Source organism: Temnothorax americanus, unplaced genomic scaffold (genome assembly GCF_048541705.1).
Source record: "Temnothorax americanus isolate GAGA-0224 unplaced genomic scaffold, ASM4854170v1 Scaffold32, whole genome shotgun sequence".
Classification (NCBI taxonomy): Eukaryota; Metazoa; Arthropoda; class Insecta; order Hymenoptera; family Formicidae; genus Temnothorax; species Temnothorax americanus.
The window spans coordinates 953,193-981,128 of NW_027509464.1; the positions used below are offsets into that span (position 1 = coordinate 953,193).

Below are 27,936 nucleotides of genomic sequence, written 5' to 3' on the forward strand. Positions count from 1 at the left end.
GCGAACGTGACTTATGTTTACTACGGGTGATATCGCGGCGTATCGCGAGATTGCTATTGTCATTTAAATTACCTATCCGATAGCGCGTATCACGTGTTGAGTATCGCTATCATCGTCGAAACGTGCGTGCCGCACGTGGCTTTCTTTATCGTGACCACGATATTTGCCGGTGGCTTTGGCAGTACTAACCGTGGCGTGGCTCCTATTTATATGCCGCCCGAAATATGGACCATGAATATATCTTTCGCGGCTTTATAAAAGTCCGAAGTCGCGAGAGAGAACATTCTCGAGAATTCAGGAATCTTTCCTCGAAAAGATATTCCACGTATTGAAGCAGCTAATAAATACGGCTTAGAAATTTTAATTTCTCTCTACCTTGATTACACTTCTATTTATAATATTCTGATCTCCTTTTTACTTCTATCTGACCCGCAATTGGCAAAATAAAAATATACATATTAACGGTCTTTCTTGTCAAATCTTCTTCTCGATATTCAGTATCAAGAGCAAGATCACCCTCTTTACAAGATTAAAAATATTGACGCCTATCGCGAAGAAAATGATTGCTTTTATTTTTTTAACCTTAAACCCTAACTATATATATATTATTTTTAATTCGTACGATAACTGGCATTTTTGTAATACATTTTGTGATACTAGTACAATGATAAATTTAAGCAAAACAAGTTAACTGTTCTTTGATATTTAATTTTAATTTTAATTAATTTCGAAACATAAAATATTTATTGAATTGATATCGGCAATCGCTTTATTATGTAATTGTTCAGTAAAAAAGACTATGTTGAAATGAATATAATCGGCGCTCGGAGTGACGCACAAAGCTGCGTGGGAAGTGGGGTGTCGATGATGGAGGGAGAGCCGTTGGTCCGACACGCGTGCGCATCCCCGTATTTTTCTACTCCCGCCGGCTTACTCTTCCCTCTATATATGACATATACAGCCTGTATAATACAGGTTGCAGCATAGTATTTTCGCCAGCACCCGCAGTAATCGAATAGAAATTCTCGGATCAACGTTGGGCCACGTTGATTCACCGTTGTACTACGAGTTCAGGTACGATTGCCGATGATCGCATGCAGATCGCGCACAAGTCTCTTTTTATTTATTATTAATTATTGCTGTGTGTTTCAAGCAAAACAATATCGTAATAGAATTATTTTTTACATTTTTACTATCTTCTGTTATATATATATATATAAATAAATAAAAATATATATATATGTTATATATATATATATATATATATATATATATATAATATAATTCTGATCTCTATTTAAAAAAGCAATACAGTGGGTGTTCTTGTTCATTATTTTTTAATAATAGATCTTTTGATCTATTTGGAGAATCTATATTTCTCTTCTCAATTAAAATATTATAACTTCAGAACACGGCAAATAATTTTTGAACGAAGTGATCTCTCGTCAGCATTTACTATCGCAGATCGATAAATCGCAAACTCGCAAATTTGCATTTAAAATTTTACCTTTAAAACGTCGCACTTGCATTACTGTACGTTATAGACTTACTTTGCACACAGTGCAAAGCTGTTAAAAATAATTATTGAACATTAAGTGGCAGCCAATATGTCGAATTATATTCTCTTCGAGATTCATTCTGCAAATGAGATGCGAGGTCAAGCGCGTACGGAAATACTACTTGCACGTGGTAATCACGTGCGCTTATCGGGCACCGGAAAATTACACTTCTCGGATGCCTATATCATTAAATGCACAGCCATTTATCAATTTCACTACACAAATTACTCCATTTACACCACGGCGTTATTCTTCAATGAACGAATTTGATAAGTTTCAGATAAATTCTTTTCCTAACGAAAATGTCAAATCCGAGGTCAGATCAATAGTAATCTTCAGTTAACGATTGAAAAAGAAGAATTTTCTACTTTAGGGAACCAATGAATATATATAACTAATTTTCTTTTAACTTTATATAAAATTTAATTTAACAGTATTTTAGTTTAATTAATTAATTTAAGCCTCAGCTAGAAAGATATATGATAATAATTAAAAAATTGCAATAACTAATGACTCTTGAAGAAAATATCAAATTGAGATCAAGAAATTAATCTATAACAGTCGAAACAGTCTCTTGCTTTCTGGACCAGTTGCGCGAAATCGGCTCTTCTCTCCTGAAAGGCACCGTGCTGAAGAAGTCTCTCGAAAGGATTAACCCTTTTTCAAAAAAGTTCTTTCCACATTAATTTGCCACGTGGTCGCTTTTCTAAGTGACCACACGGTCATCGGATGCTGCGGATCGCGATGTGCATCGCGCCGCGTTGCAAAATAAAATTCAATTTGTAATTTGGCGAAAATAGAAAGAAAGCTCAAAATTAACCGATTCGCGATTGTTTACTCCAAAGTGATTGTTTGCGCTAACCGTCCGTTTATTATTGTCGCTTTTATATGTTTTTATTTATATTATTTTTGTCTATTTTGGTGTATTTACAAGATGAGCTTCTAAAATATTGGTCGGAGATGTCGGTTGGGCTGTCGACTTCCCGAGACGTACGTCATTTGACAATTTTAAACTGTTCAGCAGTCCTCGGATGGATAACCGATCAGCTGTTTTCGTCTAATGTTCATTTCTACCAATGTAGATTAACTTTAATCTCGGTTTAACTTACTTTCTATTTTTATCTAACTCTTAAAATTAGAAAAAGATGAAAGGTAAATTAAACCGAGATTAAAGTTAATCTGCGTTGAGATAGAAATGGACATAAGTCTCTCTCCTTGTCCCGGGTGTTAACTTCTCGCTCGGAGATTCCCGAGACAAAGGGAGAGAATCGATACACGCGGAAGAAGCGTGACACTGTTCTTGTGCCTCTTGAAACTGCTCGGAACCACGGCGACTATTCTCCGAAACGCGAATATATTTAGCTTAACAATTTAAGAGATACTCGAGAGAGTCCGAGCGCGTTTCGAGAGAAATTATGCTATAACTCCGAAAGCAATTCGATTTCGAACAGACGATGCAATCGTCACAATATAATTATGTATTCATCAAAGAAGTTAAAAAATGCTATATAAGATCATCGCGATAAAATTTTTAATCTTTTTATCGTTACTTTGACTATAATTTATTTATTCTGATAAGAACATGATCGATTTACAAACTTGCTAGAAAAATTTGTGATGGAAATGTACCGAGTACCTATATTATACAATTATATGTTTGCCAATTGCCAATATGATACGTCGAATGATAAAATTTTTTGTACTGTTGTTATTTCCTTATAGGTGTAATTAGGAAGTTCCACCAGACTCTACTATGGCGGAATCTTTAGAGCAGATGCCAAAATCCGACACCATAAGGCTTCGCGATCGCTATATCGGGTAAGCAACACATTTACAAATGGCAAGCACAAGGCGTTCTTGGCTCTAATGCATTTTAAACAAATAAAAGTGTGTCATGACGATTTCTTTTTATTCTAGACAATCGTGCAAGCTGTTTTACAAATCAAATCCGTTAAAAATCGTAAGAGCTGAGGGACAACACATGTACGATGAGAAGGGTAATAGATACTTGGACTGCATAAATAACGTTGCGCATGGTACGTACTTTTCAGTTCTTAAATATTAGATAATTCGTCATTGTTAAGCCTCATTGGTCTTAATTGCAGATTTTTTTTTTATACAACATAACTTTTAATCGATATATCGATATAATTTGACTCCCTATAGTCGGTCACTGTCATCCGGACGTCGTGCGAGCTGGACAGGAACAGATGGCCTTGCTGTCCACGAACAATCGTTTCCTTCACGACAACCTGGTGATATGCGCGAGTCGACTGGCATCGCTTCTGCCAGAACCGCTGTCCGTTTGCTTCCTAGTGAACTCCGGGAGCGAAGCTAATGATCTTGCGCTCCGTCTCGCTCGGACGCACACGAAGAACAAGGATGTCATTACACTGGACCAGTAAGTTCTTCCATCCATCAGGCTGCCAGAATTAATACTCTCTGTGTGTGCGATATTTTTATAACATTCTATTATTGAGTTCCACGCGCTATGTCACGAAAATTCCGTCGGTTAACGAGACGAATATGGAATGAACTTCCATTATTCCGTTCCTACTCGGATCTCCTCGACAATGTAAGCAATGTGCCGCATGTGTGTATCTGGCTCAAAATATATTGGATATTTCAGGCTGCGAACAAACACTGATGAGAAAATTCACTGCCGAACTAATCAGACCGATTTGTCTTTTTTGCAGCTTCTTACCGCTCTAAATCGACAGGGACGCGGAAACACGTCGCTTTTTTGGGCAATCGAGATCGAGCGTACCAGACGGGCAAATCGGATGTGGACATCCGATTCTTTTCACCGCGGCGGAAAATAGAATTCGCCACCATAAAGATCTTGTCGCTGTTTTTAGGTGGCGTAAGTCTCACGACCGACGTACGTGCCAACACGTATGATACATAATCTATATTTATTTTCGCCTTCTATCGGTGAGGACGATGTCGCCGAATATTGGACTGGACTTATCCGAGAGAGACAGAAAGAAAGACAGAGAGAAAGAGAGTGACAAACGCGATGAGACGATGTTTTGAATGAAAATGTAAACTTAAAGTAAATGTAAAATGTGAAGACAAAGCGAAGTCACATCTAGCATTCTAGCACATAATAAGCGACTTTGTTAAAGTTGAGTGCCAATTCTAAAACTGTACAAAGTTGCGTAAAACATTGAGATAATACTGTAATTATTACCGATGCATTATACAGAACTTAAAAAACTGATAACGATAACGCGCTTGTGCACTTGTGCTCTAATTATTAAAAGCAGCTGTGGACTTTACGCTTTGTCTTTCTATCGACGTTGGTAGCTCAGGACAGCTCGAGGGCACACGAATTAATAATTACTTCACGTCTTTGCTCGAGTTTATGAATGAGTAGCCCTTGGCAACTACACGGACACGAATGCGAATATCGTAGCCAGTAGCCACGGTGGGGTCATTGAGCGTCTTCGGCAACAATGGGAAAAAGCTAAAAAAAAAGTTACATTTTCAGGGACTGCCTTTACTTAGTAAAATAATACTTATTAAATGATAATGAATAATTCTCTTAGAGAGCTACATTGTAGCCTTGCAGTGCCTCGAAGAATTTAAATTTCGATGAACGTAACGGCCAGAGAAGAAAATTCGGTTCACGTTTATCTTTCTGCTTTTAGCGCTTATCACGGACATTTGACCACGATAATCGACATCTCGCCGTACAAATTCAACCAGCCTAACGGCACCGGCAAGAAGGATTGGGTGCACGTGGTAAAGTATTATAAATGCTTTTTGTAAATGATTATATTGATAACGATATGAAATTGTCTCTGTTTATTGCATATGAATTATCTTTCTTTTTCTAAAGAAACTTCAAATCAATAAGACAGGCACGGAGATAGCCTTATAAAGAAAAATAAAATTTTAAGACAAAAAATCTGACAACAGATTTGAAGACTTAATCTTACAGCAAAATTTGTTATTATTAAAATAACTATAATTTCTTTGTTATATAGATTATTTCTTGATTGTGAAAACATCATGTTTATCATATATTTGTATCGTTTATATTGTTAAATGGAATATTTCATATGTTTTATATTTCGCTACTTTTCTCTTTCAGGCTCCTTGTCCGGACGTGTACCGCGGGAAATATCGCGCCACCGATTACGTTGACGAGGATCTCGGGGTTAAATATGCCGAAGATGTACAGCAAATCTGCAAGGACATCAAAGCTCAAGGACGCGGACTTTGCGCCTACATCGCGGAAAGTCTCATATCGGTCGGTGGGCAGATTCTGCCGCCGCAAAATTATTTCAAAAATGTATACAGGTATATACGAGACTATTTTATTTTAATACGTACTTATAGATACGTATTACGTACATAGAGAAGACCATAAAGCTAAAATAAATATATAAATGACAATATGGAAAAAAATTGATTTTATAGGCACGTACGCGAAGCAGGAGGTGTCTGTATTGCGGATGAGGTTCAAGTCGGTTTTGGCAGAGTCGGCACTCACATGTGGGCCTTTCAATTGTACGGCGAGGACATTGTGCCGGATATAGTCACATTGGGCAAGCCCATGGGCAACGGTCATCCCGTTGCGGCCGTCATAACAACGCCAGAAATCGCGCGTAGTTTCTGCGATACTAGAATCGAATACTTCAACACGGTTAGTTTAGATGTTATTAACATCAGCGTTTTGGAAGTTGCTGAAAATATGTTTATAACAAAAGATATTCTGCGTAATTTCAGTACGGGGGCAATCCCGTATCCTGCGCAGTGGCGAACGCAGTGATGGAAGTCATAGAACGTGAGGGCCTTCAGGAGAACGCCTTGAAGGTAGGCAATCATCTGATCGCGGAATTGAAAAAATTGGCGAAGCGACGGAGGATTATCGGCGACGTGCGCGGCGCTGGGCTGTTCGTGGGCATCGAATTAGTGCGCGACAGAATTAAGAAGATACCAGCGACGGCGGAGGCGAAGCACGTGGTATCTAGGATGAAGGAGAAGAAGATTCTTGTCAGCAGCGACGGGCCCGACAACAACGTTCTGAAACTGAAGCCGCCGATGGTCTTCACACTCGAGAACGCCAATCATTTCGTATCCGTTCTCGATGAAGTGCTCGAAGAAGTCGATATTGATTTCGATGAGGTGATTTGCATTTTACGTTTACTTATTGTTATTAGACACGCTAGCGATTGAAGTAGTCTTTACAGAAATAAAGTGTCAAGAAAATACTATTTCTTTTATTATGGTAAAAAAATTTATTTAAAGCAAAATAAATTCTTAAAATTTTGTACTAAATATGCGTGACTTTTAAAAAATAATGTAATTAATAATTGTGTGTGTTTCAGGAACCGGAAACTACTACAACTATCATCAAAGCAACGATCTCATCCATAGAAGTCGATAGAAGCACCGCGGTGAATAGCGGAAAGTCTCTATTTGTTCACGCTAATTAATAACGTATCTCGTACAAATATTGCAAATTTAAAATAGTTTTATATAAAAAAAGTATTATTACTTTTAAGATAAATATTATTTCTTATTATGATATATATTTTTATATATATAATTATCTCGGAAATATATACATAAATAGAATTATTTTAGTAAAATGAAACAATATATATATTATTAAGATGTTATAAAAAATATGTTAAAATCAATACATTTTTATATAATTGAAGGTTATCAATCTCAACGTTCCCTAACAAAATAAAATTTATTTTGATATAAAAAGAAATATATGTTTATATAATGTATTCCAGTATATTGTTTATTCCTGAAATATATGGTTTTTTTTTTAATATTCTACCTTACAATTTTACTGTATGGGTTCTCTCTATCTTAATTTTTTTCCTTCTTTTATTAATGAATCAATAATAAAATAAATCCATTCGAATAAACAATTGTGAAAAAATACGAATGATTCATGCACACTTTTAAAACGAGTTGTTTTCTTAAACGGTCGTGTTTTTCTTTCTCTACACTTCTCTTTTTAAATTCAATTTTGGTTTATTTAAACACCTTCTCTCTCTCTCTCATTCTATCAATTATATAATTCTTTGTTTAACTTTTGGTACATATCTTTCAGTTTATCTTTATATGCTTGTATAAAGCAATAGTCTAGGTCAAGCAAGCGGACGTGAGCAAGCACGAATAAATAATTACATCAATGATTGCACACAGTGCTGCCATGTTGGTGCCGTTCGCATACTCATTAAAACTAATTTCTTTATGCTTGTACGCGCTCGCGTCAAGTTTCTTCGTTAGTATTATTCGGCTTTATGCAAATATAAGAATAAACTCAGATGCGAAAAAGATAAACAAAAAAATTATGGAATTAAAAAAGTGTTTGAGTAAAGAAAAATAAAAACTGAAGAGAGAGGAGCGCAAGACAGGCATAACGCAATTAAATCTGGTGGACTAGACGTAAAAAAAGTTTTGCAATATAGTAATAAAATTATAATTATAATTACAATATATATATATATATATATATATATATATATAATATGATAAATTATTTTAAATAATATTATCAAATTATAATAAAAATTTCATTTTATTTTATTTAAAAATTATATAACGTACACATACAAAAAACAGATATGTTATTAATGTCTTAAAATTATATTTAATGTAATATTTCTAATATGAGTAACAGAGAAAATATCTGTAAGAATTATATTATTAATTTGTTATATTATATAATAAGAACTCGGTATGAATTAACGAGCAAATAAATGAGTGAATATACAGAAATATGTAGAAAGAAAGATAAGAATTTGCAGAATGTAGAAATGTATATTTTGTTAAAATAAAAATATCTACGATAAGATAGAATAAGTTAAACTATAATATCGTATGCAAATAAAGTAAAGAATGACGTAAGACGGTCGATAATAATTTGTAATATTTTATAATTTTTTAAAGCTCTTATTAAAATATATTATTATACAAATTTTTTATTAAATACGTACAATTGGAAAGGTAAAAGCCATAATGGTGTAAGTCAAATTTTTTAAGATATTGACTCGTGTGCATGGTGTGCATGGATGCAATTTATATATTGTATATAGATATTGCGTCTATGCACACGAGTCAATATTTTAAAAAATTTGACTTACACCACAATTGCTTTCCCCTCCAATTAATGAAATATTTATCTAATCTAAATAAACGTACATCTACGGTCACATATACTGTTGTTGCGTTACATGTCCTAACGTTAAATGTCTTTGCGTTACACTAACGTTACAAGAAGCGCAATTTCAGAACATTCTAGAATTTTTGAATCGCAAAAAATCAAACTCTTGAAAATTATTAGAAATTAATTCGCGAAAAATTGACAAAATAGAACGGAAAATCAAGTTCTCTGGAAGAATATTGGATTTTTAAATCTAGGGGAGTTTATACTACAAATATTTAAACTTTTGAAAATCAACAAAGTATAAAAAGAATAAAATTAAAATATGGCACAAAAATCAAATTTCCTAACACTTTAATATTAAAAATTCTATTAATATTTTTTATTTTATTTCTCTTATCTAAACAAATTTGTAAAAAGAGAACTTTTGTTATATTTTCGTCTAAGTTATAACGACTAATTGCTATGTATCTTATAATTATAAATGCAACAATATGCAGATAAATTACATTTTTCCAAATTAGCATACACATACGTATATATATACACATCTATATATATTATATATATATATACATAAATATATTTTTCAATAATTTACAAAATATTACTTTTAGTACCGTATCTTTATTGAGGAGTCGAGTGTTTGTTAAGGAAGCGTTTATTTCTCATAAGAAGAAAAAAAGCTAGAAACTAATCGTCAATTTATTCTCTCCGTCTTCTAATGTCTCTTTAAAAACAATTTATATATTTATAGACCAATTAGTTTACAACTCTTTTTTTTTAACAAAATCACATTTAATCCTTTATTAATTTTTATAAAAAAATTTTGTAGAATATTTTAAATATAAGATATATATATTGTTTAAATACTTTACACGCGTGCTTGAAAGTTGAACAAACATAAAAATGGAAAAAGAAGTCTCTACACAAGTTTATCATAATCTGAAAATAAAATAGTCTTAAAAATACTTGAAAGGAAATGTTGTTTACTTATAGATTTCCTGCCCGCGCAATCATCGTTAGAAGATATCTCCTGCAACTAACACCGATATCTCGCGACCTGGATCAAAGTTTGACACTTTTAATTTTTCTGTTTATTCTGTTTATTCGACAAAACGGCGAATGGATTAAGACATGATCATGAAAAATTATCATTTTTATTAAATTTTATGATTACAATTACATAACAGATCAATGAAATAACAAATATAATAATAATCGTAATAAATATAATAAATATAAAAAAATATTAAATGTATATCTCTATTGTACAAAATATAAATATATATTACATATATATATATATATATTACATATATATATATATATATATATATATAAATATTAATTATATTATTTTAATATATATATATTATATTCGTTTATTCAATTATATTATACGTCAGAGTAAACAATCCCTGCATAATTTTCACTTTTATAATTAAAAATACATATATTTCTTCTAATCTACAGCGAATAGACACACGTAATTATACTTTGCGTAAGTTACAGAAAATTTACTTTCAATTACGTCGAATATTTTGATAAATTTCAGTATATTGACTAGAAAACAGTTGATTAATATCGATCTCGATGTGTTTTGATCAATCGAGCAGAGTTAATAATATCTTCGTACGAAATCAAAGTTCTGTCCGGAAGTCCGATGGCACGACCTGGTCTTCATTTTCTTAAATATGCTACGGATGTCACAATAAGTAATCTATCGTATGGAAGGTTAAAAAAATTTGTCACGTGCGTGGTGAACGATATAGTTTCAAGTTCGTACGGATACTAAATCTGTAGCCATCGGCAAGTCAAGTTGAATTGACATATTCCTGTATATAAATTAAATCAAGGAGAGGAAGCTTTCATTTCGCATTTGGTACTGGCCACCACATAACACCATGTGGTTCCCAGTCACCGTCTTTCTACTTGGTAAGTAGACATCAACTTTGTAGATATGTAATAGTTTCCATGAAAATTTCAAATAAAATACAATATCTCGCATTTCCATGAAATTTTCAAAACTAAGTTTTCCGAATTAGTAAAAAAAATCGATTGATTTTTTGATTGATATAAAATCATTGCTGTGAAATCTAACTTTCGTGTTTTGCATGCGTTAATATTTAACTAATTTATGTACAAAGATAAATCCAACTTTTTGAGACAATTAACGTAATAAGAATTTCATTTTAATATCTAATAAGAAAAGATAAATTCTAATAATTACAATTTGGCAACATTTGACAGTCGGCTTTGCCGTGGCCATACCTGGTAGCTGGCCTGGCCAAAGTGGTGATCACGACCATGCCTGGGAAAAGGGACATGAATATCAATACCTTGTACAAAGTCGGACACTGGCGGGACTCGACAAGTTAAATGAACAATATACTGGAGTTCAAATAAAGGGTTTACTCACCATTCAAGTAAAAACACCAGAGATACTGCAGGCGAAGCTTTCCAATCCGCAGTATTCTCATATACACAATACATTATCATACGGTCCGGGGACCGAGATCTCTGACCAGAATCTGGAGTATCAGCCGCTTCCCATGTCGGAAAAGCCATTTGAGATCAGATTGAAACATGGAGTGATCCGGAATTTGTTGGTCGACCGTAGTATACCTACTTGGGAGCTGAATATTCTCGACAGTCTCGTGAGCCAGCTGCAAGTTGACACGCAGGGCGAAAACGCGATAAAGAGCAAGAGCATTCAGATCCCGCAGAACGAACATTCTCATGCCATGTTTAGTGCCATGGAGGATTCCGTCAGTGGCAAATGCGAGGTTCTCTATGAAATCGCGCCGGTGTTGAACGATTCTTACCCACAAGAAAGGCCAGATAGGGTACCTTTCCCAGAATTACGCGGTGAACACGGTCAACATTTCATCGTTAATAAAGTGAAGAATTACGAGAGATGCCAGCAACGAAAAGTTTATCAAAACGGTCAATTGATGAAGGAATCACTCAAACCACAAGTCGTCTCGGTGAGTTAAATTTTAATTAATAAACTATTTTTATATTTTACATTCTAAAACTAAAAAAACGTGTAATTGTTAAAAAAAATTTTTTTTGAAAAAATTGTCTTATTTTAGATATCGATGCTTTTCTATATTCGATTATCCAAATTATTGCAATCAATAGAAAACAGAAAGATAAAATTGATTCACGAAACTTATTGCAATTATGTGATTGTTACAGCCATATACAATGACTCAACTGACTCTCTCCGGCAATCTGAAACGTTTCGTTATTCAATCCGTCGAAACGAACGCCCAGATATCCGTCAATCTTGGAAAATCCAATTCTTTCCTTGGCAATGTTTATAGCGTTATGAAATTATCTTTAGTCGAGAGACAGAAACTCTCCAACTCTCAACTTGGATCACTCGAATCAACAAACCTCGAATCAATTGGAAACCTAATGTACACACAGAATAACCCGTTCTCTGACTCCGAAAACCGAAAAGAACGTCAGCCGAGTGTCAGTTGGAATTCTATGCAAAGACAATCGTCAGAGAGCAGCAGCTCTTCTTCTCAAGAAGATGCCTACGGCAAGTCCCACAGCAGATCCAGCAGCTCCAGTAGCTCCAGCAACGAAAAGAACTTTATTCCTGACCCTGAACCTACAGCAGAATTGCACCTGGCTCCGAACGTTCCGCTGTTACCCTTCTTTATCGGCTACAAGGGCAAGAATATCCAGATGTCCAATAAGGTCAATACTGTGGAAAACGCCTACAACATAATCTATCAAATAGCCGACGCACTGCAAAATCCCTCTCAGATACCGGGCGTAAACTTGCTGGAGAAATTCGTAATCCTGAAAAACCTCCTTCGCGTCATGAACTACGAACAATACACTGAATTAGTGAATCGCGTCTTTATTGGAGACGGAATACAGGATAAACAGCGTCATATAGATAGCAAAGCCGTTTTACGCGACGCCGTCGCACAAGCTGGAACTGGACCTGCATTGTTGACTATTCAAAATTGGCTACATAATGGAAAACTTGGAGACGCAGAAGCGGCATTAGTTGTCTCCCAAATTCCCAAGCACGTTCACAAACCAACAGCGAAATATGTCAGAGCATTCTTCGTAAGTATCCGTTTACAACAGCGTATTAAGAATCAAGCGTCTTTTAATTCTTCCTATCCGGTCGATATAATTTATTATATCAACAATTAAAAACATTGGTAGAAAAATATCTCATAATTTTTCATATTATTAATCAGAATTTCTATAAAAATTATCAGATTTTCTCAGAAAATTCAAAATTTTTTAGATTTTTCATATAAATTGAAACGTTTTTCAGAAAAACTCATTTAAAATAAAAATAAAATATTTTTCGCTAATATATATATCTTTGTAGAAATCTAATTAAATATGAGAAAATCTGTGCAATTTATAGAAATTTTCATAAATACGGATACTAAAATATTCCAAAAATCTTCATCCAATTATTTCTGAAAGTATTTGACAATGAGACATATATTTTATCAGAATTTTTCATAAATCGCAATTCTTGCAAAATTTCTGAAAAAATATAAGAAAAATATAAGAAATATTTTAACCAAAAAATTATATAAAAATTAAATTGAAATTAATTTTAACTTTGTGATTTCTGTGTAGGATATGATTGTCCATCCAGCAGTATTGGAACAGAAATATGTGAATGTATCCGCGCCCATAGCTCTTGGCCAATTGATCTACAATGGTCTAAACATCTGGCAATTATCTCCGAAACAGAGTTCCAGTGCAAAAGATAACAATGCAGTGATCGAGCTCGGTATTTCTTATCTGACTGATAAACTGAAAAAAGGCTTCGATGAAAACAACGGTCAAAAAATTCAGACATATATCATGGCACTGGCTACTACCGGTCATCAAAAAATTATCTCAGTCTTTGAGCCGTATTTAGAAGGCACGCAGCCGGCATCGAATTTCCAACGTTTGCTCATCGTATCTTCTTTGTCCGACTTAGCCAGAACCCAACCGAAATTAGTTGGGCCCATTTTCTACAAGCTCTACGTGAACGAGCTCGAGGAACACGAGATACGTTGCATAGCGGTACAGCTATTTATCCTGACCAATCCACCTCTGATTACATTGCAACGCGTAGCGAAATACACTCATTACGATAAGAACGAACAAGTGAACTCTGCCGTAAAGACTACGCTACAAAGCCTCGCTAATACGAAACGATTGGAATTGCAAAACATCGCTAGCAAGGCGCGCCTTGTCACACATCTATTGAATCCTAAGAAGAGTGCTAACTCGTTGTCACGAGGCTACTACAAGGACATTGAAAACTGGATCGTTAAGGGATTTTATCTGCGAACCGTCAGCAGTGACAATAACCCACTACCCGTACTTGTACACTTTGGTGTGAATACCATCTTCGATTTCGTGCAGCAGCCTACCCTGGGAGCAGGATACACAATATCGAACATCCAGCAGTTAATCGGTAAACTTTGGCACTCGAAGGAAGGAAACGGGAGAGAAGAAGCGCCGCAAAAATCGCGCGTTGAGAAGCTTGCGCAAGCACTTAAGATCAAGCCCGAATACCTGAACAAGTTGGAAGGAAACGTTTACCTTGACACGATATACAATTTGATATTCTATCCCTTCGAGAGTAACTCAGTTCCCAGCTATTCCAAACGTGAGTATTCTGAATTGTACTTTAAAATTATATTACTTTTAAAGATATAAATTATAACTATTATTGTATTACAGTGCAAGATTTCTGGAAAAAGGACCAGAAATTGGAATTAACTGTATTCAACAATTATGAATCAACAGTGAGCTTTCCGATAGAAACGAACGGCCTACCGTTCGTTTATTCCTTGGAGTCGCCAACACTTATAAAACTTCAACTTGAGTCGAAAACACAAGAATATGCCAACAACGTGAAAGAAAGCACTATTAAAGTCGTACTTGGCAATAGGATACAGAGACGGTTTGGTTTTGTAGCACCTTTCGAGCATCAGAATTACATGGCTGGTATCGACGACAATAAACTTCTGCAAGTACCAGTAAAGCTCCAAGTCGACTATAACATGAAACAGAAAACCATTGAGTTGATGATTCGTCCGAAATCACCGCAAAATCCCATGGATTCTCAATTCACATTATGGCGCCACACCACCGTTCCCTTTACCACGCGACAAGACATTCTTAATCTTCAACCTGTATATCTTGACAAAAACACGCATCTCGTACTGACTTCAAAAAAACATGAGACTACGATAGAAAAAGACCTGTTTTCTCTAAATGTAGAATCTGATATCGGAGAAATAAAACAAAGAGACTTAGGAAACAGTGTTGCGAAGCTCTGGGAATTGCATAAAGCTAATGACGGACATTTTAAGAACGTAAGCATATTAATGAATCCTGAACGAGAAAGAAGGAGTGAGTTACGCATCAACATCGCTTACGATAACTTGGAAGTTAACGCTCTTAATCAACAATCGCAAGAATTAAAGCCGCAAGGTGTTCCTATACCTAGCAATAAGCCAAACAGTTCGGAGAGAAGAAATCAGATTATGCAGAGCCTCGCCAGAGGTCTCCAGTCGGGTAAGGTCTATGTATTCGACGTGAATTACAATGTCCCGACGGCAAAAGAGCGACAAGTTCTCAGCGCCGGCTTTGTGAGAAGCAACCTGGACAGAAAATCAAAAGCCTTTCTTTATTGGAACTCTCAATCGCCACAGATGGAAGGAGAGGTGAAGAATGAAGCTTGCTACCTTCAGGAAATAAATAATTCGCCGGATACTCCTCTAAATTTTGAATACATTTTGAAAAACCCACCAGTAGATAATGTCAGGGCTGAACTGCTATATGGAAAAAGGTGCGAGGGCGGAAACAAAGTTGTCATCGACGGCAAAGCAACGCGAAGTGATCAACTGCAGGAAATATTAGAGAACTCTGAAACAGTCAAACAATGTCGGCAAGAGATTCAAAAAGGAAACAAATTAGCACCAGTGTGCCAGAAGGCCATTGAGAGTGCCCAAGTGAGAGATCAGTACGACCTTACAATTGGACCAAATGGATTTGTTGAAAAAATATTGGCCTGGGTTATCAATTACTTATCGGATTTATTGCTCAAATATGTGGAACTTACAGTAACAAACTCTGGAGCAGACACTGTCTCTATAAGACTAAATGCCTTACCTCTTATGGTGAACGCAGTACCAAAGGTCTCCATACGTACTCCGAAACTAAATGTTACTTTCCCTCATCCTATGGAAACAACCATGAATACACAACAGCTGACTGAAGCAGTTGACAACATGCTTCAAAATCAATTGGAAAAAGGTGAGTTCAAAATAAAATTTTGTAAAGAAGAGAATTAGTATTCTTCAAATATTGAAAGTTAAAGGTAATTTAATGTACTAATAATGTATCACGCGTTAGTTAAGAAAACAAATTATTGTTTGAATAATAACGTAGAAGCCGACGTTCTATTGACTTTGTACAATTTTTTAAGTTTCCCGCGAGCGCGCATAAATATAGCTATTATTATACTGTTTATTTAAGTAAGGTAAATAACTTATTGTTCCATTATTAATTTTGTCACCTCGATAGATTATATCTAACTGAGCAGAGGTGTATTACGAAATGTAATATAGATTATTTCTCTAAAAATTCCAATACAACATCAATGAATTCTTTTTCACAGATTCGTGTATCTTCGACGAACACAAGATCACGACTTTTGATAAGCGGACCTACCCTGTGACAATGGGGGCTGTTAAGCACGTGATGCTGACCACGTATCCGCAACAGGATCCCGAAAATCGCAAACAACAAATGACTATTCCGGAAAAAATGAGAGCGGCTATCTTAGCTGAGGATGGGGACTATGGCACCAAGAGCGTCACTGTATACCTGGGCAACCAAGAAGTTGAACTGTATAAATATAACAATCATTTTCAAGTTAAAGTTGGCGGACAGATAGTTGAGGTATCACAGTACAAAAGCTATCAAGGCATCCAAAATGGTGAAGTCATTTACGAAATCGTCGAGCTACCGGACGGATCGATCGCACTCAACTCGGACAAATATGGAATCCACGTCGTATACAACGGAGAATATGTTCATATAATAGTGAGTAAAAATACGAAACAAACTGGTAAAAATATATGAAGTCACTCACAATAATGTAGAAAGCGTAATGAAAACTGAAATAAATTTACACAGAAAAAAAATAATATTCTTAATTTGAAAGTATCTTCGGTTTCAACGTGAAAATCTTGAAATGAGATTATGTTGCGTTAAACGAAGAAAACTTGCTTGAATAAAGCCACTTATATAATTCAACAAAAAAAAAGTTGAAATTCTTAATAAGAAGATTATAGATTGTTGCGTGTGTCTTAAGTCTTGATTTAACACTTCTCTTTTTCTGTGCAGGTATCCGATAAGTATCGCAATAACATACGCGGTCTTTGCGGCAACTACGATCGCAACCCCAGCACCGATTTCCTCACTCCTCAGAACTGCATCTTGATGAAGCCCGAAGAATTCGCCGCTACGTACGCTTTGCTTCAGGAGAATAGCCAAGGACCCGTCGTGGAAAACAAACGGAAAGCTGAACAAGCCCAGTGCTATGAGTTACCATCGGGACGTCATCTTATGAGAAACGTTATCAGCGACAAAGAAGCAGGAAGACAGTCGACAGAGGGCAAAAATTGGGGCTATCATCACGAGAATCGCATGAGAGTACGTGGACAAAACCGCGTCCGAGATAACAAACAAAGTCCGGAGGTAGAGGGCAGACCAGACGATTTTCAAGTGGGACAAAACATTATCTATCGCACAAAGGTCGTTGAAGAGAGTGACGAGCTCTGTTTCACTAACAGGCCTGTGCCAACATGCCGCGAGGGTACCGTGCCCGTGGAAAGAAAATTAAAGAAATATCCTTTGTATTGCCAGATGAGGAACGAAGAATCTACATCGCTAAAACGAAGGGTCGAGAATGGCGCTAATCCAGATTTGTCCTGGAAGCCTGCCACCAAGTCGCACGTTTTCCAAGTTCCGCACGCTTGCAGCGCCGCGTAATCCGGCAATACCGAAGTGATATACCGATCATGCATATATACTTAATTGAAAAACGACTTCTTCCTTTTTTTCTTTTTTCTTTTTATAAAAGGCTGCAAATATGTGCTTTTAGTAATTGCAGTAATGTAAGCAATAATAAAGTTGAATATTTTCAACATAATTATGAGTTGTATTCTTTTTGGCATATCCAAGCCACTCGAAATCGATATAATCGATTTAATATCAGCATAAATTAAGATCATTATTAACTTTCATACCAGTAATCATCGCCTTTATTAGAACAACCGTTAAACCTTTAATTCAATTTCTCTAGATATACATATAGTCAAAAACTATTCGTAAAACTAAGATTAAGCAGAAGGAGAACCAAACGAGTTTTGATTATCGCGTCTTTCTTGTTATCTCAGCTAATTATCTCGACTATCAAGATGCTTCGCATTCAGTTTCTATGGTCGTGAAAATTCCCGAATGTTCTAGAGAACCTAAAGCATAAAACCTTGTAATCCCGCAGCTTCACAACCAGTCGCTAATGGCAGTATCACGGTGTTCACTCGTATCGCAGTGTTCACAGTTATAAAAGTGCTTGCTTTGCTCGCTTTCTATCTCGGAGTTACTCCGCGCAGCGTGCGGCCTCCGCGAGTTTGCAATGCATTTCGTGTAACGTATCTTAAAAAACTGTGCATATACATATAATATAAATATTCATATATTTTATATTGACTTCGTGTAATAAAAATTACAATTTATCGCGAAGTTCATTGCGTCCCCGCATCCGTTTTCTACATTTCTCGCCGTATTTGCGCAATAAACACAAACATCACACGACTCTCAATTAAATTGATTGAAAAAGTAGAAGTTCTATATAGGCTATTCGAGATATAGCTATAAATATATGAGTTAAGTAGGTTGGTTGCTCAAATCAATATGATAAGAATTAGTTTAAATTTATGGAAAATATTCGTTTATGGGAATCTGTTGTTTATGTCAAAGTTGAAGACAACTGTCTGCATGGTTGTCGAATAAATAATTACCGTCGCGTCGCGTAAATGAGTCACGGTCAGTCTCGCTCCGCGCGTTTGGCGCAAGACAATGCCGTGCGTCTCTTGATTAAAGTTATAATGCTCTTATCTCTCTCCTGTACACGGGCGACATAGCAAAAATGTTACGACACCTGTAACGTAACTCTCGAAAGCATATTAAAAATGATAAGAATTTAATGAAAATACTTTTACGAGAACTGAAATGATTTGTCTACATAGTTATCAAGAAATTGATACACGTATTTGAGTTTCAATTGTGTAAACAACGATTATACAAACAACGACAAAAATCTTAAAAAACAGCTGATTAAATACCTTCCACATATTCATTTGCCAAAACTCGTTTATTTCACGCGACGAAAATCTATAGGCTTTCTTTTGCCCTGCCGCTTGCCCCGCACGTGACGGCAACCAACCTCCTTATCAAAAGAAAAATAGACGTTAATGAATAAATGTATTAGTTTGCATTTAGATTTTTCTTCCATGTTGTAATAGCAAATTTTTTTATGAAACGAGTGACAATTTAAGAATTAAAGTAACAAGTCCATTTTATATTGATAGTTTTATATAATTCCGTTGCATATGTAAACACCTACTAAAATATTTATATTTATATTAACAAAATTTTGTTGCTAATAAAAATAATGGATAATTTTCTATTATTCTCTACATTTGAAAAGCAGACATATAGGGAGACAAAATAAATATATGTTACACATATTTTATATTTATATATATATATATATTTAATTATATATATATTTAATTATATTATTTTAATATATATTACATAAGTTTATTTAATTATATTATACGTCAGAGTGTAAACAATTCCTGCATAATTTTCACTTTTAAGTATAATTAAAAATACATATATTTCTTCTAATCTACAGCGAATAGACACACGTAATTATACTTTGCGTAAGTTTTAGAAAATTTACTTTCAATTACGTCGAATATATTTTGATAAATTTCAGTATATTGACTAGAAAACAGTTGATTAATATCGATCTCGATGTGTTTTGATCAATCGAGCGAAGTTAATAATATCTTCGTACGAAGTCAAAGTTCTGTCCGGAAGTCCGATGGCACGACCTCGTCTTCATTTTCTTAAATATGCTACGGATGTTACAAGTAATCTATCGTGTGGAAGGTTAAAAAAATTTGTCACGCGCGTGGTGAACGATATAGTTTCAAGTTCGTGCGGATACTGAATCTGTGGCCATCGGCAGGTCAAGTTGAGTTGGCATAATCCTGTATATAAATTAGATCAAAGAGAGGAAGCTTTCATTTCGTATTTGGTACTGGTCACCACATAACACCATGTGGTTCCCTGTCACCGTTCTCCTACTTGGTAAGTAGACATCAACTTTGTAAATATGTAATAGTTTCCATGAAAATTTCAAATAAAATATTTCGTATTTGCATGAAATTTTCAAAACTAAGTTTTTCGAATTAGTAAAAAAATTAGATTGATTTTTCGATTGATATAAAATCATTGCTGTGAAATTTGACTTCCATGTTTTGCATGCGTTAATATTTAACTAATTTATGTACAAAGATACATCCAACTTTTTGAGACAATTAACGTAATAAGAATTTCATTTCAATATCTAATAAAAAAAGATAAATTCTAATAATTACAATTTGGCAACTTTTTGACAGTCGGCTTGGCCGTGGCCATACCTGGTAGCTGGCCTGGTCAAAATGGTGATCACGACCATGCCTGGGAAAAGGGACATGAATATCAATACCTTGTACAAAGTCGGACACTGGCGGGCCTCGACAAGTTAAATGAACAATATACTGGAGTTCAAATAAAGGGTTTACTCACCATTCAAGTAAAAACACCAGAGATACTGCAGGCGAAGCTTTCCAATCCGCAGTATTCTCATATACACAATACATTATCATACGGTCCGGGGACCGAGATCTCTGACCAGAATCTGGAGTATCAGCCGCTTCCCATGTCGGAAAAGCCATTTGAGATCAGATTGAAACATGGAGTGATCCGGAATTTGTTGGTCGACCGTAGTATACCTACTTGGGAGCTGAATATTCTCGACAGTCTCGTGAGCCAGCTGCAGGTTGACACGCAGGGCGAAAACGCGATAAAGAGCAAGAGCATTCAGATCCCGCAAAACGAACATTCTCATGCCATGTTTAGTGCCATGGAGGATTCCGTCAGTGGCAAATGCGAGGTTCTCTATGAAATCGCGCCGGTGTTGAACGATTCTTATCCACAAGAAAGGCCAGATAGGTTACCTTTCCCGGAATTACGCGGTGAACACGGTCAACATTTCATCGTTAATAAAGTGAAGAATTACGAGAGATGCCAGCAACGAAAAGTTTATCAAAACGGTCAATTGATGAAGGAATCACTCAAACCACAAGTCGTCTCGGTGAGTTAAATTTTAATTAATAAACTATTCTTATATTTTACATTCTGAAGCTAAAAAAAACGTGTAATTGTTAAAAATTAAAAAAAAAAATTTTTTGAAAAAATTGTCTTATTTTAGATATCGATGCTTTTCTATATTCGATTATCCAAACTATTGCAATCAATAGAAAACAGAAAGATAAAATTGAACTTATTGCAATTATGTGATTGTTACAGCCATATACGATGACTCAACTGACTCTCTCCGGCAATCTGAAACGTTTCGTTATTCAATCCGTCGTAACGAACGCCCAGATATCTGTCAATCTTGGAAAATCCAATTCTTTCCTTGGCAATGTCTATAGCGTTATGAAATTATCTTTAGTCGAGAGACAGAAACTCTCCAACTCTCAGCTTGGATCACTCGAATCAACAAACCTCGAATCAATTGGAAACCTAATGTACACACAAAATAACCCGTTCTCTGACTCCGAAAACCGAAAAGAACGTCAGCCGAGTGTCAGTTGGAATTCTATGCAAAAACAATCGTCAGAGAGCAGCAGCTCTTCTTCTCAAGAAGGTGCCTACGGCAAGTCCCACAGCAGATCCAGCAGCTCCAGTAGCTCCAGCAGCGAAGAAAACTTTATTCCTGACCCTGAACCTACAGCAGAATTGCACCTGGCTCCGAACGTTCCGCTGTTACCTTTCTTTATCGGCTACAAGGGCAAGAATATCCAGATGTCCGATAAGGTCAATGCTGTGGACGATGCCTACAACATAATCTCTAAAATAGTCGAGGAACTGCAAAATCCCTCTCAGACGTTGAGCCAACACTCGGAGTGTTTCTGTCCACTGGAGAAATTCGTAATCTTGAAAAACCTCCTTCGCGTCATGAACTACGAACAATACACTGAATTAGTGAATCGCGTCTTTATTGGAGACGGAATACAGGATAAACAGCGTCATATAGATAGCAAAGCCGTTTTACGCGACGCCGTCGCACAAGCTGGAACTGGACCTGCATTGTTGACTATTCAAGATTGGCTACATAATGGAAAACTTGGAGACGCAGAAGCGGCATTAGTTGTCTCCCAAATTCCCAAGCACGTTCACAAACCAACAGCGAAATATGTCAGAGCATTCTTCGTAAGTATGCGTTTACAACAGCGTATTAAGAATCAAGCGTCTTTTAATTCTTCCTATTCGGTCGATATAATTTATTATATCAACTATTAAAAACATTGGTAGAAAAATATCTCATAATTTTTCATATTATTAATCAGAATTTCTATAAAAATTATCAGATTTTCTCAGAATATTCAAAATTTTTTAGATTTTTCATATAAATTGAAACGTTTTTCAGAAAAACTCAATTAAAATAAGAATAAAATATTTTTCGCTAATATATCTTTGTAAAAATCTGAATAAATATGAGAAAATCTGTGCAATTTATAGAAATTTTCATGCATACGGATACTAAAATATTCCGAAAATCTTTATCCAATTATTTCTGAAAGTATCTGACAATGAGACATATATTTTTTCAGAATCTATATATACAATAGAATGTCTGTATGTATGTTCTTTATACACTCTTAAACTTGACCGAATTTTTACCAAAAGTATATAAAATAGGGGTAGAACTTTCCGGGGAGTGTTATAGAGTGTATAGTTTTTTGTTGCCGATCTTTTGGGAAACCGGTATCAGAAATTTTTCAAACTTTTAGGGAAATAATTGACCGAATCTTAAAGAATTGTATATAAAACAGGGGTAAAATTTCCCAGGGAGTGCTGTATAGTTTTTCGTTACCGATCTTTTTTAAAACCGCTATCCGAAATTTTTCCAATTTTTCGGGAAATAATTGACCGAGTAGAAAAAGATTGGTTACGACATGTTTAATCCATGAACACTCCTTATGTTTGTTCACAATAAAGATATTGAAACATAAATAAAATTGTTTTAAGAAAAACGACTCCCGGGCGAAGCCCGGGTAACCAGTTAGTTTTTCATAAATCCCAATTCTTGCAGAATTATTGAGAAAATATGAGAAAAATATGAGAAATTTTTTCACCAAGGAATTATATAAAAATTAAATTAAAATTAATTTTAACTTTGTGATTTCTGTGTAGGATATGATTGTCCATCCAGCAGTATTGGAACAGAAATATGTGAATGTGTCCGCGCCCATAGCTCTTGGCCAATTGATCAACAATGGTCTAACCATCTGGCAATTATCTCCGAAACAGAGTTCCAGTGCGAAAAATAACAATGCAGTGATCGACCTTGGTATTTCCTATCTGACTGATAAACTGAAAGAAGGCTTCGACGAAAACAACGGTCAAAAAATTCAGACATTTATCATGGCACTGGCTACTACCGGCCATCAAAAGATTATCTCGGTCTTTGAGCCGTACTTAGAAGGCACGCAGCCGGCGTCGAATTTCCAACGTTTGCTCATCGTATCTTCCTTGTCCGGCTTAGCCAGAACCCAACCGAAATTAGTTGGGCCCATTTTCTACAAGCTCTACGTGAACGAGCTCGAGGATTACCAGATACGTAGCATAGCGGTACAGCTATTTATTCTGACCAATCCACCTCTGATTACATTGCAACGAGTAGCGAAATACACTCATTACGATAAGAACGAACAAGTGAACTCTGCCGTAAAAACTACGCTACAGAGCCTCGCTAATACGAAACGATTGGAATTGCAAAACATCGCTAGCAAGGCGCGCCTTGTCATACATCTATTGAATCCTAAGAAGAGTGCTAACTCGTTGTCACAAGGCTACTACAAGGACATTGAAAATTGGTTCGTTAAGGGATTTTATCTGCGAACCGTCAGCAGTGACAATAACCCACTACCCGTACTTGTACACTTTGGTGTGAATACCATCTTCGATTTCGTGCAGCAACCTACCCTGGGAGCAGGATACACAATATCGAACATCCAGCAGTTAATCGGTAAACTTTGGCACTCAGAGGAAGGAAACGGGAGAGAAGAAGCGCCGCAAAAATCGCACGTTGAGAAGCTTGCGCAAGCGCTTAAGATCAAGCCCGAATACCTGAACAAGTTGGAAGGAAACGTTTACCTTGACACGATATACAATTTGATATTCTATCCCTTCGAGAGTAACTCAGTTCCCAGCTATTCCAAACGTGAGTATTCTGAATTGTACTTCAAAATTATATTACTTTTAAAGATATAAATTATAACTAATATTGTATTACAGTGCAAGATTTCTGGAAAAAGGACCAGAAATTGGAATTAACTGTATTCAACAATTATGAATCAACAGTGAGCTTTCCGATAGAAACGAACGGCCTACCGTTCGTTTATTCCTTGGAGTCGCCAACACTTATAAAACTTCGACTTGAGTCAAAAACACAGAAAACTGCCAATAACGTGAAAGAAGGCACTATTAAAGTCCTATTTGGCAATAAGATACAGAGGCGGTTTGGTTTTGTAGCACCTTTCGAGCATCAGAATTACATGGCTGGTTTCGACGACAATAAACTTCTGCAAGTACCAGTAGAGCTCCAAGTCGACTTTAACATGAAACAGAAAACCATTGGGTTGATGATTCGTCCGAAATTACCGCAAAATCCCATGGATTCTCAATTCACATTATGGCGCCACACCACCGTTCCCTTTACCACGCGACAAGACATTCTTAATCTTCAACCTGTATATCTTGACAAAAACACGCATCTCGTACTGACTTCAAAAAAACATGAGACTACGATAGAAAAAGACCTGTTTTCTCTAAATGTAGAATCTGATATCGGAGAAATAAAACAAAGAGACTTAGGAAACAGTGTTGCGAAGCTCTGGGAATTGCATAAAGCTAATGACGGACATTTTAAGAAAGTAAGCATATTAATGAATCCTGAACAAGTAAGAAGGAGTGAATTACGCATCAACATCGCTTACGATAACTTGGAAGTTAACGCTCTCAATCAACAATTGCGAGAAATGGACCCGGCATGGGGTGTCCCCATACCTAGTAATAAACCAAACAGTTTTGAGAGAAAAAATCAGATTATGCAAAGCCTCGCCAGAGGTCTCCAGTCGGGTAAGGTCTATGTATTCGACGTGAATTACAATGTCCCGACGTCAGAAGAGCAACAAGTTCTCAGCGCCGGCTTTGTGAGAAGCAACCTGGACAAAAAATCCAAAGTCTTTCTTTATTGGAATTCTCAATCGCCGCAGATGGAAGGAGAAACGGAGAATGAAGCTTGCTACATTCAGGAAATAAATAGTTCGCCGGATACTCCTCTTGATTTCGAATACAACTTGGAGAACCCACCAGTAGATAATGTCAGGGCTGAACTGCTATATGGAAAGAGGTGCGAGGGCGGAAACAAAGTTGTTATCGACGGCAAAGCAAGGCGAAGTGATCAACTGCAGGAAATATTAGAGAACACTGAAACATTCGGACAATGTCGGCAAGAGTTTGAAAAAGGAAACAAATTAGCGCCAGTGTGCCAGAAGGCCATTGAGAGTCTCCAAGTGAGAGATCAGTATGACCTTACAATTGGACCAAATGGATTTGATGAAAAAGTATGGGACTGGGTTATGAAATACTTATCGGATTTTTTGTCCAAATATGTGAAACTTACAGTAACAAACTCTGGAGCAGACACTATCTCTATAAGAATAAATGCCTTACCTCTTATGGTGAACGCAGTACCAACGGCCTTCATACGCACTCCGAAACTAAATGTTACTTTTCCTCATCCTATGGAAACAACCATGAACACACAACAGCTGATTGAAGCAGTTGATAGCATGCTTCAAAATCAATTAGAAAAAGGTGAGTTTTAAAATTTTGTAAAAAAGATAATTAGTACTCTTCAAATATTGAAAGTTAAAGGTAATTTAATGTACTGATAATGTATCATACGTTAATTACAAAAATAAATTAGTGTTTGAATAATAACGTAGAAGCCGACGTTCTATTGACTTTGTACAATTTTTTAACTTTCCCGCGATCGCGCATAAACATAGTTATTATTATACTGGTTAAGTAAGGTAAATAACTTATTGTTCCATTATTGAGTTTGTCACCTCGATAGATTATATCTAACTGGGCAGAGGTGTATTACGAAATGTAATATAGATTACTTCTCTCTAAAAATTCCAATGCAACATCAATGAATTCTTTTTCACAGATTCGTGTACCTTCGACGAACACAAGATCACGACGTTTGATAAGCGGACCTACCCTGTGACAATGGGGGCTGTTAAGCACGTGATGCTGACCACGTATCCGCAACAGGATCCCGAAAATCGCAAACAAAAAATGACTATTCCGGAAAAAATGAGAGCGGCTATCTTAGCTGAGGATGGGGACTATGGCACCAAGAGCGTCACTATATACCTGGGCAACCATGAAGTTAAACTGTATAAATATAACAATCATCTTCAAGTTCAAGTTGGCGGAGAGGTAGTTGAGATATCAAAGTACAAAACCTATCAAGGCATCCAAAATGGTGAAGTCATTTACGAAATCGCCGAGCTACCGGACGGATCGATCGCACTCAACTCGGACAAATATGGAATCCACGTCGTGTACAACGGAAAATATGTTAATATAATAGTGAGTAAAAATACGAATCAAACTGGTAAAAATATATGAAGTCACTCACAATAATGTAGAAAGCGTAATGAAAACTGAAATAAATTTACACAGAATAAAAATAATATTCTTGATTTAAAAGTATCTTTAGTTTTTTAACGTGAAAATTTTGAAATGAGATTATGTTGCGTTAAACGAAGAGAACTTGCTTGAATAAAGCCACTTATGTTCAACCAAGAAAAAAAATGTTGAAATTCTTAATAAGAAGATTATAGATTGTTGCGTGTGTCTTAAGTCTTGATTTAACACTTCTCTTTTTCTGTGCAGGTATCCGATAAGTATCGCAATAACATACGCGGTCTTTGCGGCAACTACGATCGCAACCCCAGCACCGATTTCCTCACTCCTCAGAACTGCATCTTGATGAAGCCCGAAGAATTCGCCGCTACGTACGCTTTGCTTCAGGAGAATAGCCAAGGACCCGTCGTGGAAAACAAACGGAAAGCTGAACAAGCCCAGTGCTATGAGTTACCATCGGGACGTCATCTTATGAGAAACGTTATCAGCGACAAAGAAGCAGGAAGACAGTCGACAGAGGGCAAAAATTGGGGCTATCATCACGAGAATCGCATGAGAGTACGTGGACAAAACCGCGTCCGAGATAACAAACAAAGTCCGGAGGTAGAGGGCAGACCAGACGATTTTCAAGTGGGACAAAACTTTATCTATCGCACAAAGGTCGTTGAAGAGGGTGACGAGCTCTGTTTCACTAACAGGCCTGTGCCAACATGCCGCGAGGGTACCGTGCCCGTGGAAAGAAAATTAAAGAAATATCCCCTGTATTGCCAGATGAGGAACGAAGAATCTACATCGCTAAAACGAAGGGTCGAGAATGGCGCTAATCCAGATTTGTCCTGGAAGCCTGCCACCAAGTCGCACGTTTTCCAAGTTCCGCACGCTTGCAGCGCCGCGTAATCCGGCAATACCAAAGTGATATACCGATCATGCACATACTTAATTGAAACGACTTCTTCCTTTTTTTCTTTTTTCTTTTTATAAAAAGCTGCAAATATATGTGTTTTTAGTAATTGCAGTAATGTAAGCAAGAATAAAGTTGAATATTTTCAACATAATTATTAGTTGTATTCTTTTTGGCATATCCAAGCCACTCGAAAT

General features: G+C 36.1%; 3 protein-coding genes across 3 annotated transcripts; all 3 read left to right on the top strand.

The window, feature by feature from the left end:
* The first annotated feature begins 917 nt into the window (after positions 1 to 917).
* On the top strand, positions 918 to 7,213 carry LOC143901107 (alanine--glyoxylate aminotransferase 2-like). The gene is made up of 9 exons (XM_077413074.1): positions 918 to 1,074; positions 3,282 to 3,377; positions 3,477 to 3,595; positions 3,726 to 3,960; positions 5,213 to 5,306; positions 5,659 to 5,867; positions 5,988 to 6,213; positions 6,297 to 6,695; positions 6,899 to 7,213. The coding sequence occupies exons 2-9, from the start codon at positions 3,313 to 3,315 to the stop codon at positions 7,004 to 7,006; spliced, it is 1,455 nt and encodes a 484-aa protein (XP_077269200.1). The 5' UTR covers positions 918 to 1,074; positions 3,282 to 3,312; the 3' UTR covers positions 7,007 to 7,213.
* A 3,263-nt stretch (positions 7,214 to 10,476) lies between these two features.
* On the top strand, positions 10,477 to 17,917 carry LOC143901102 (vitellogenin-3-like). The gene is made up of 7 exons (XM_077413067.1): positions 10,477 to 10,635; positions 10,951 to 11,687; positions 11,902 to 12,795; positions 13,330 to 14,359; positions 14,434 to 16,014; positions 16,379 to 16,806; positions 17,110 to 17,917. The coding sequence occupies exons 1-7, from the start codon at positions 10,605 to 10,607 to the stop codon at positions 17,755 to 17,757; spliced, it is 5,349 nt and encodes a 1,782-aa protein (XP_077269193.1). The 5' UTR covers positions 10,477 to 10,604; the 3' UTR covers positions 17,758 to 17,917.
* A 2,075-nt stretch (positions 17,918 to 19,992) lies between these two features.
* LOC143901101 (vitellogenin-2-like) lies at positions 19,993 to 27,893 on the top strand. Its single transcript, XM_077413066.1, has 7 exons — positions 19,993 to 20,151; positions 20,463 to 21,199; positions 21,415 to 22,323; positions 23,308 to 24,337; positions 24,412 to 25,995; positions 26,354 to 26,781; positions 27,088 to 27,893. The coding sequence occupies exons 1-7, from the start codon at positions 20,121 to 20,123 to the stop codon at positions 27,733 to 27,735; spliced, it is 5,367 nt and encodes a 1,788-aa protein (XP_077269192.1). The 5' UTR covers positions 19,993 to 20,120; the 3' UTR covers positions 27,736 to 27,893.
* Positions 27,894 to 27,936: the final 43 nt, after the last annotated feature.

Excerpts from the sequence above, each read along its gene's own strand:
- LOC143901102 (XM_077413067.1), top strand. The coding sequence starts at position 10,605 with ATGTGGTTCCCAGTCACCGTCTTTCTACTTG. Across the intron at positions 12,796-13,329 it reads AATATGTCAGAGCATTCTTC|GATATGATTGTCCATCCAGC; the intron begins GTAAGTATCCGT and ends ATTTCTGTGTAG. Across the intron at positions 16,807-17,109 it reads GAGAATATGTTCATATAATA|GTATCCGATAAGTATCGCAA; the intron begins GTGAGTAAAAAT and ends TTTTCTGTGCAG.
- LOC143901107 (XM_077413074.1), top strand. The coding sequence starts at position 3,313 with ATGGCGGAATCTTTAGAGCAGATGCCAAAATCCGACACCATAAGGCTT. Across the intron at positions 3,596-3,725 it reads CATAAATAACGTTGCGCATG|TCGGTCACTGTCATCCGGAC; the intron begins GTACGTACTTTT and ends GACTCCCTATAG. Across the intron at positions 5,868-5,987 it reads TATTTCAAAAATGTATACAG|GCACGTACGCGAAGCAGGAG; the intron begins GTATATACGAGA and ends TTGATTTTATAG.
- LOC143901101 (XM_077413066.1), top strand. The coding sequence starts at position 20,121 with ATGTGGTTCCCTGTCACCGTTCTCCTACTTG. Across the intron at positions 20,152-20,462 it reads TGTCACCGTTCTCCTACTTG|TCGGCTTGGCCGTGGCCATA; the intron begins GTAAGTAGACAT and ends ACTTTTTGACAG. Across the intron at positions 25,996-26,353 it reads TCAAAATCAATTAGAAAAAG|ATTCGTGTACCTTCGACGAA; the intron begins GTGAGTTTTAAA and ends TCTTTTTCACAG.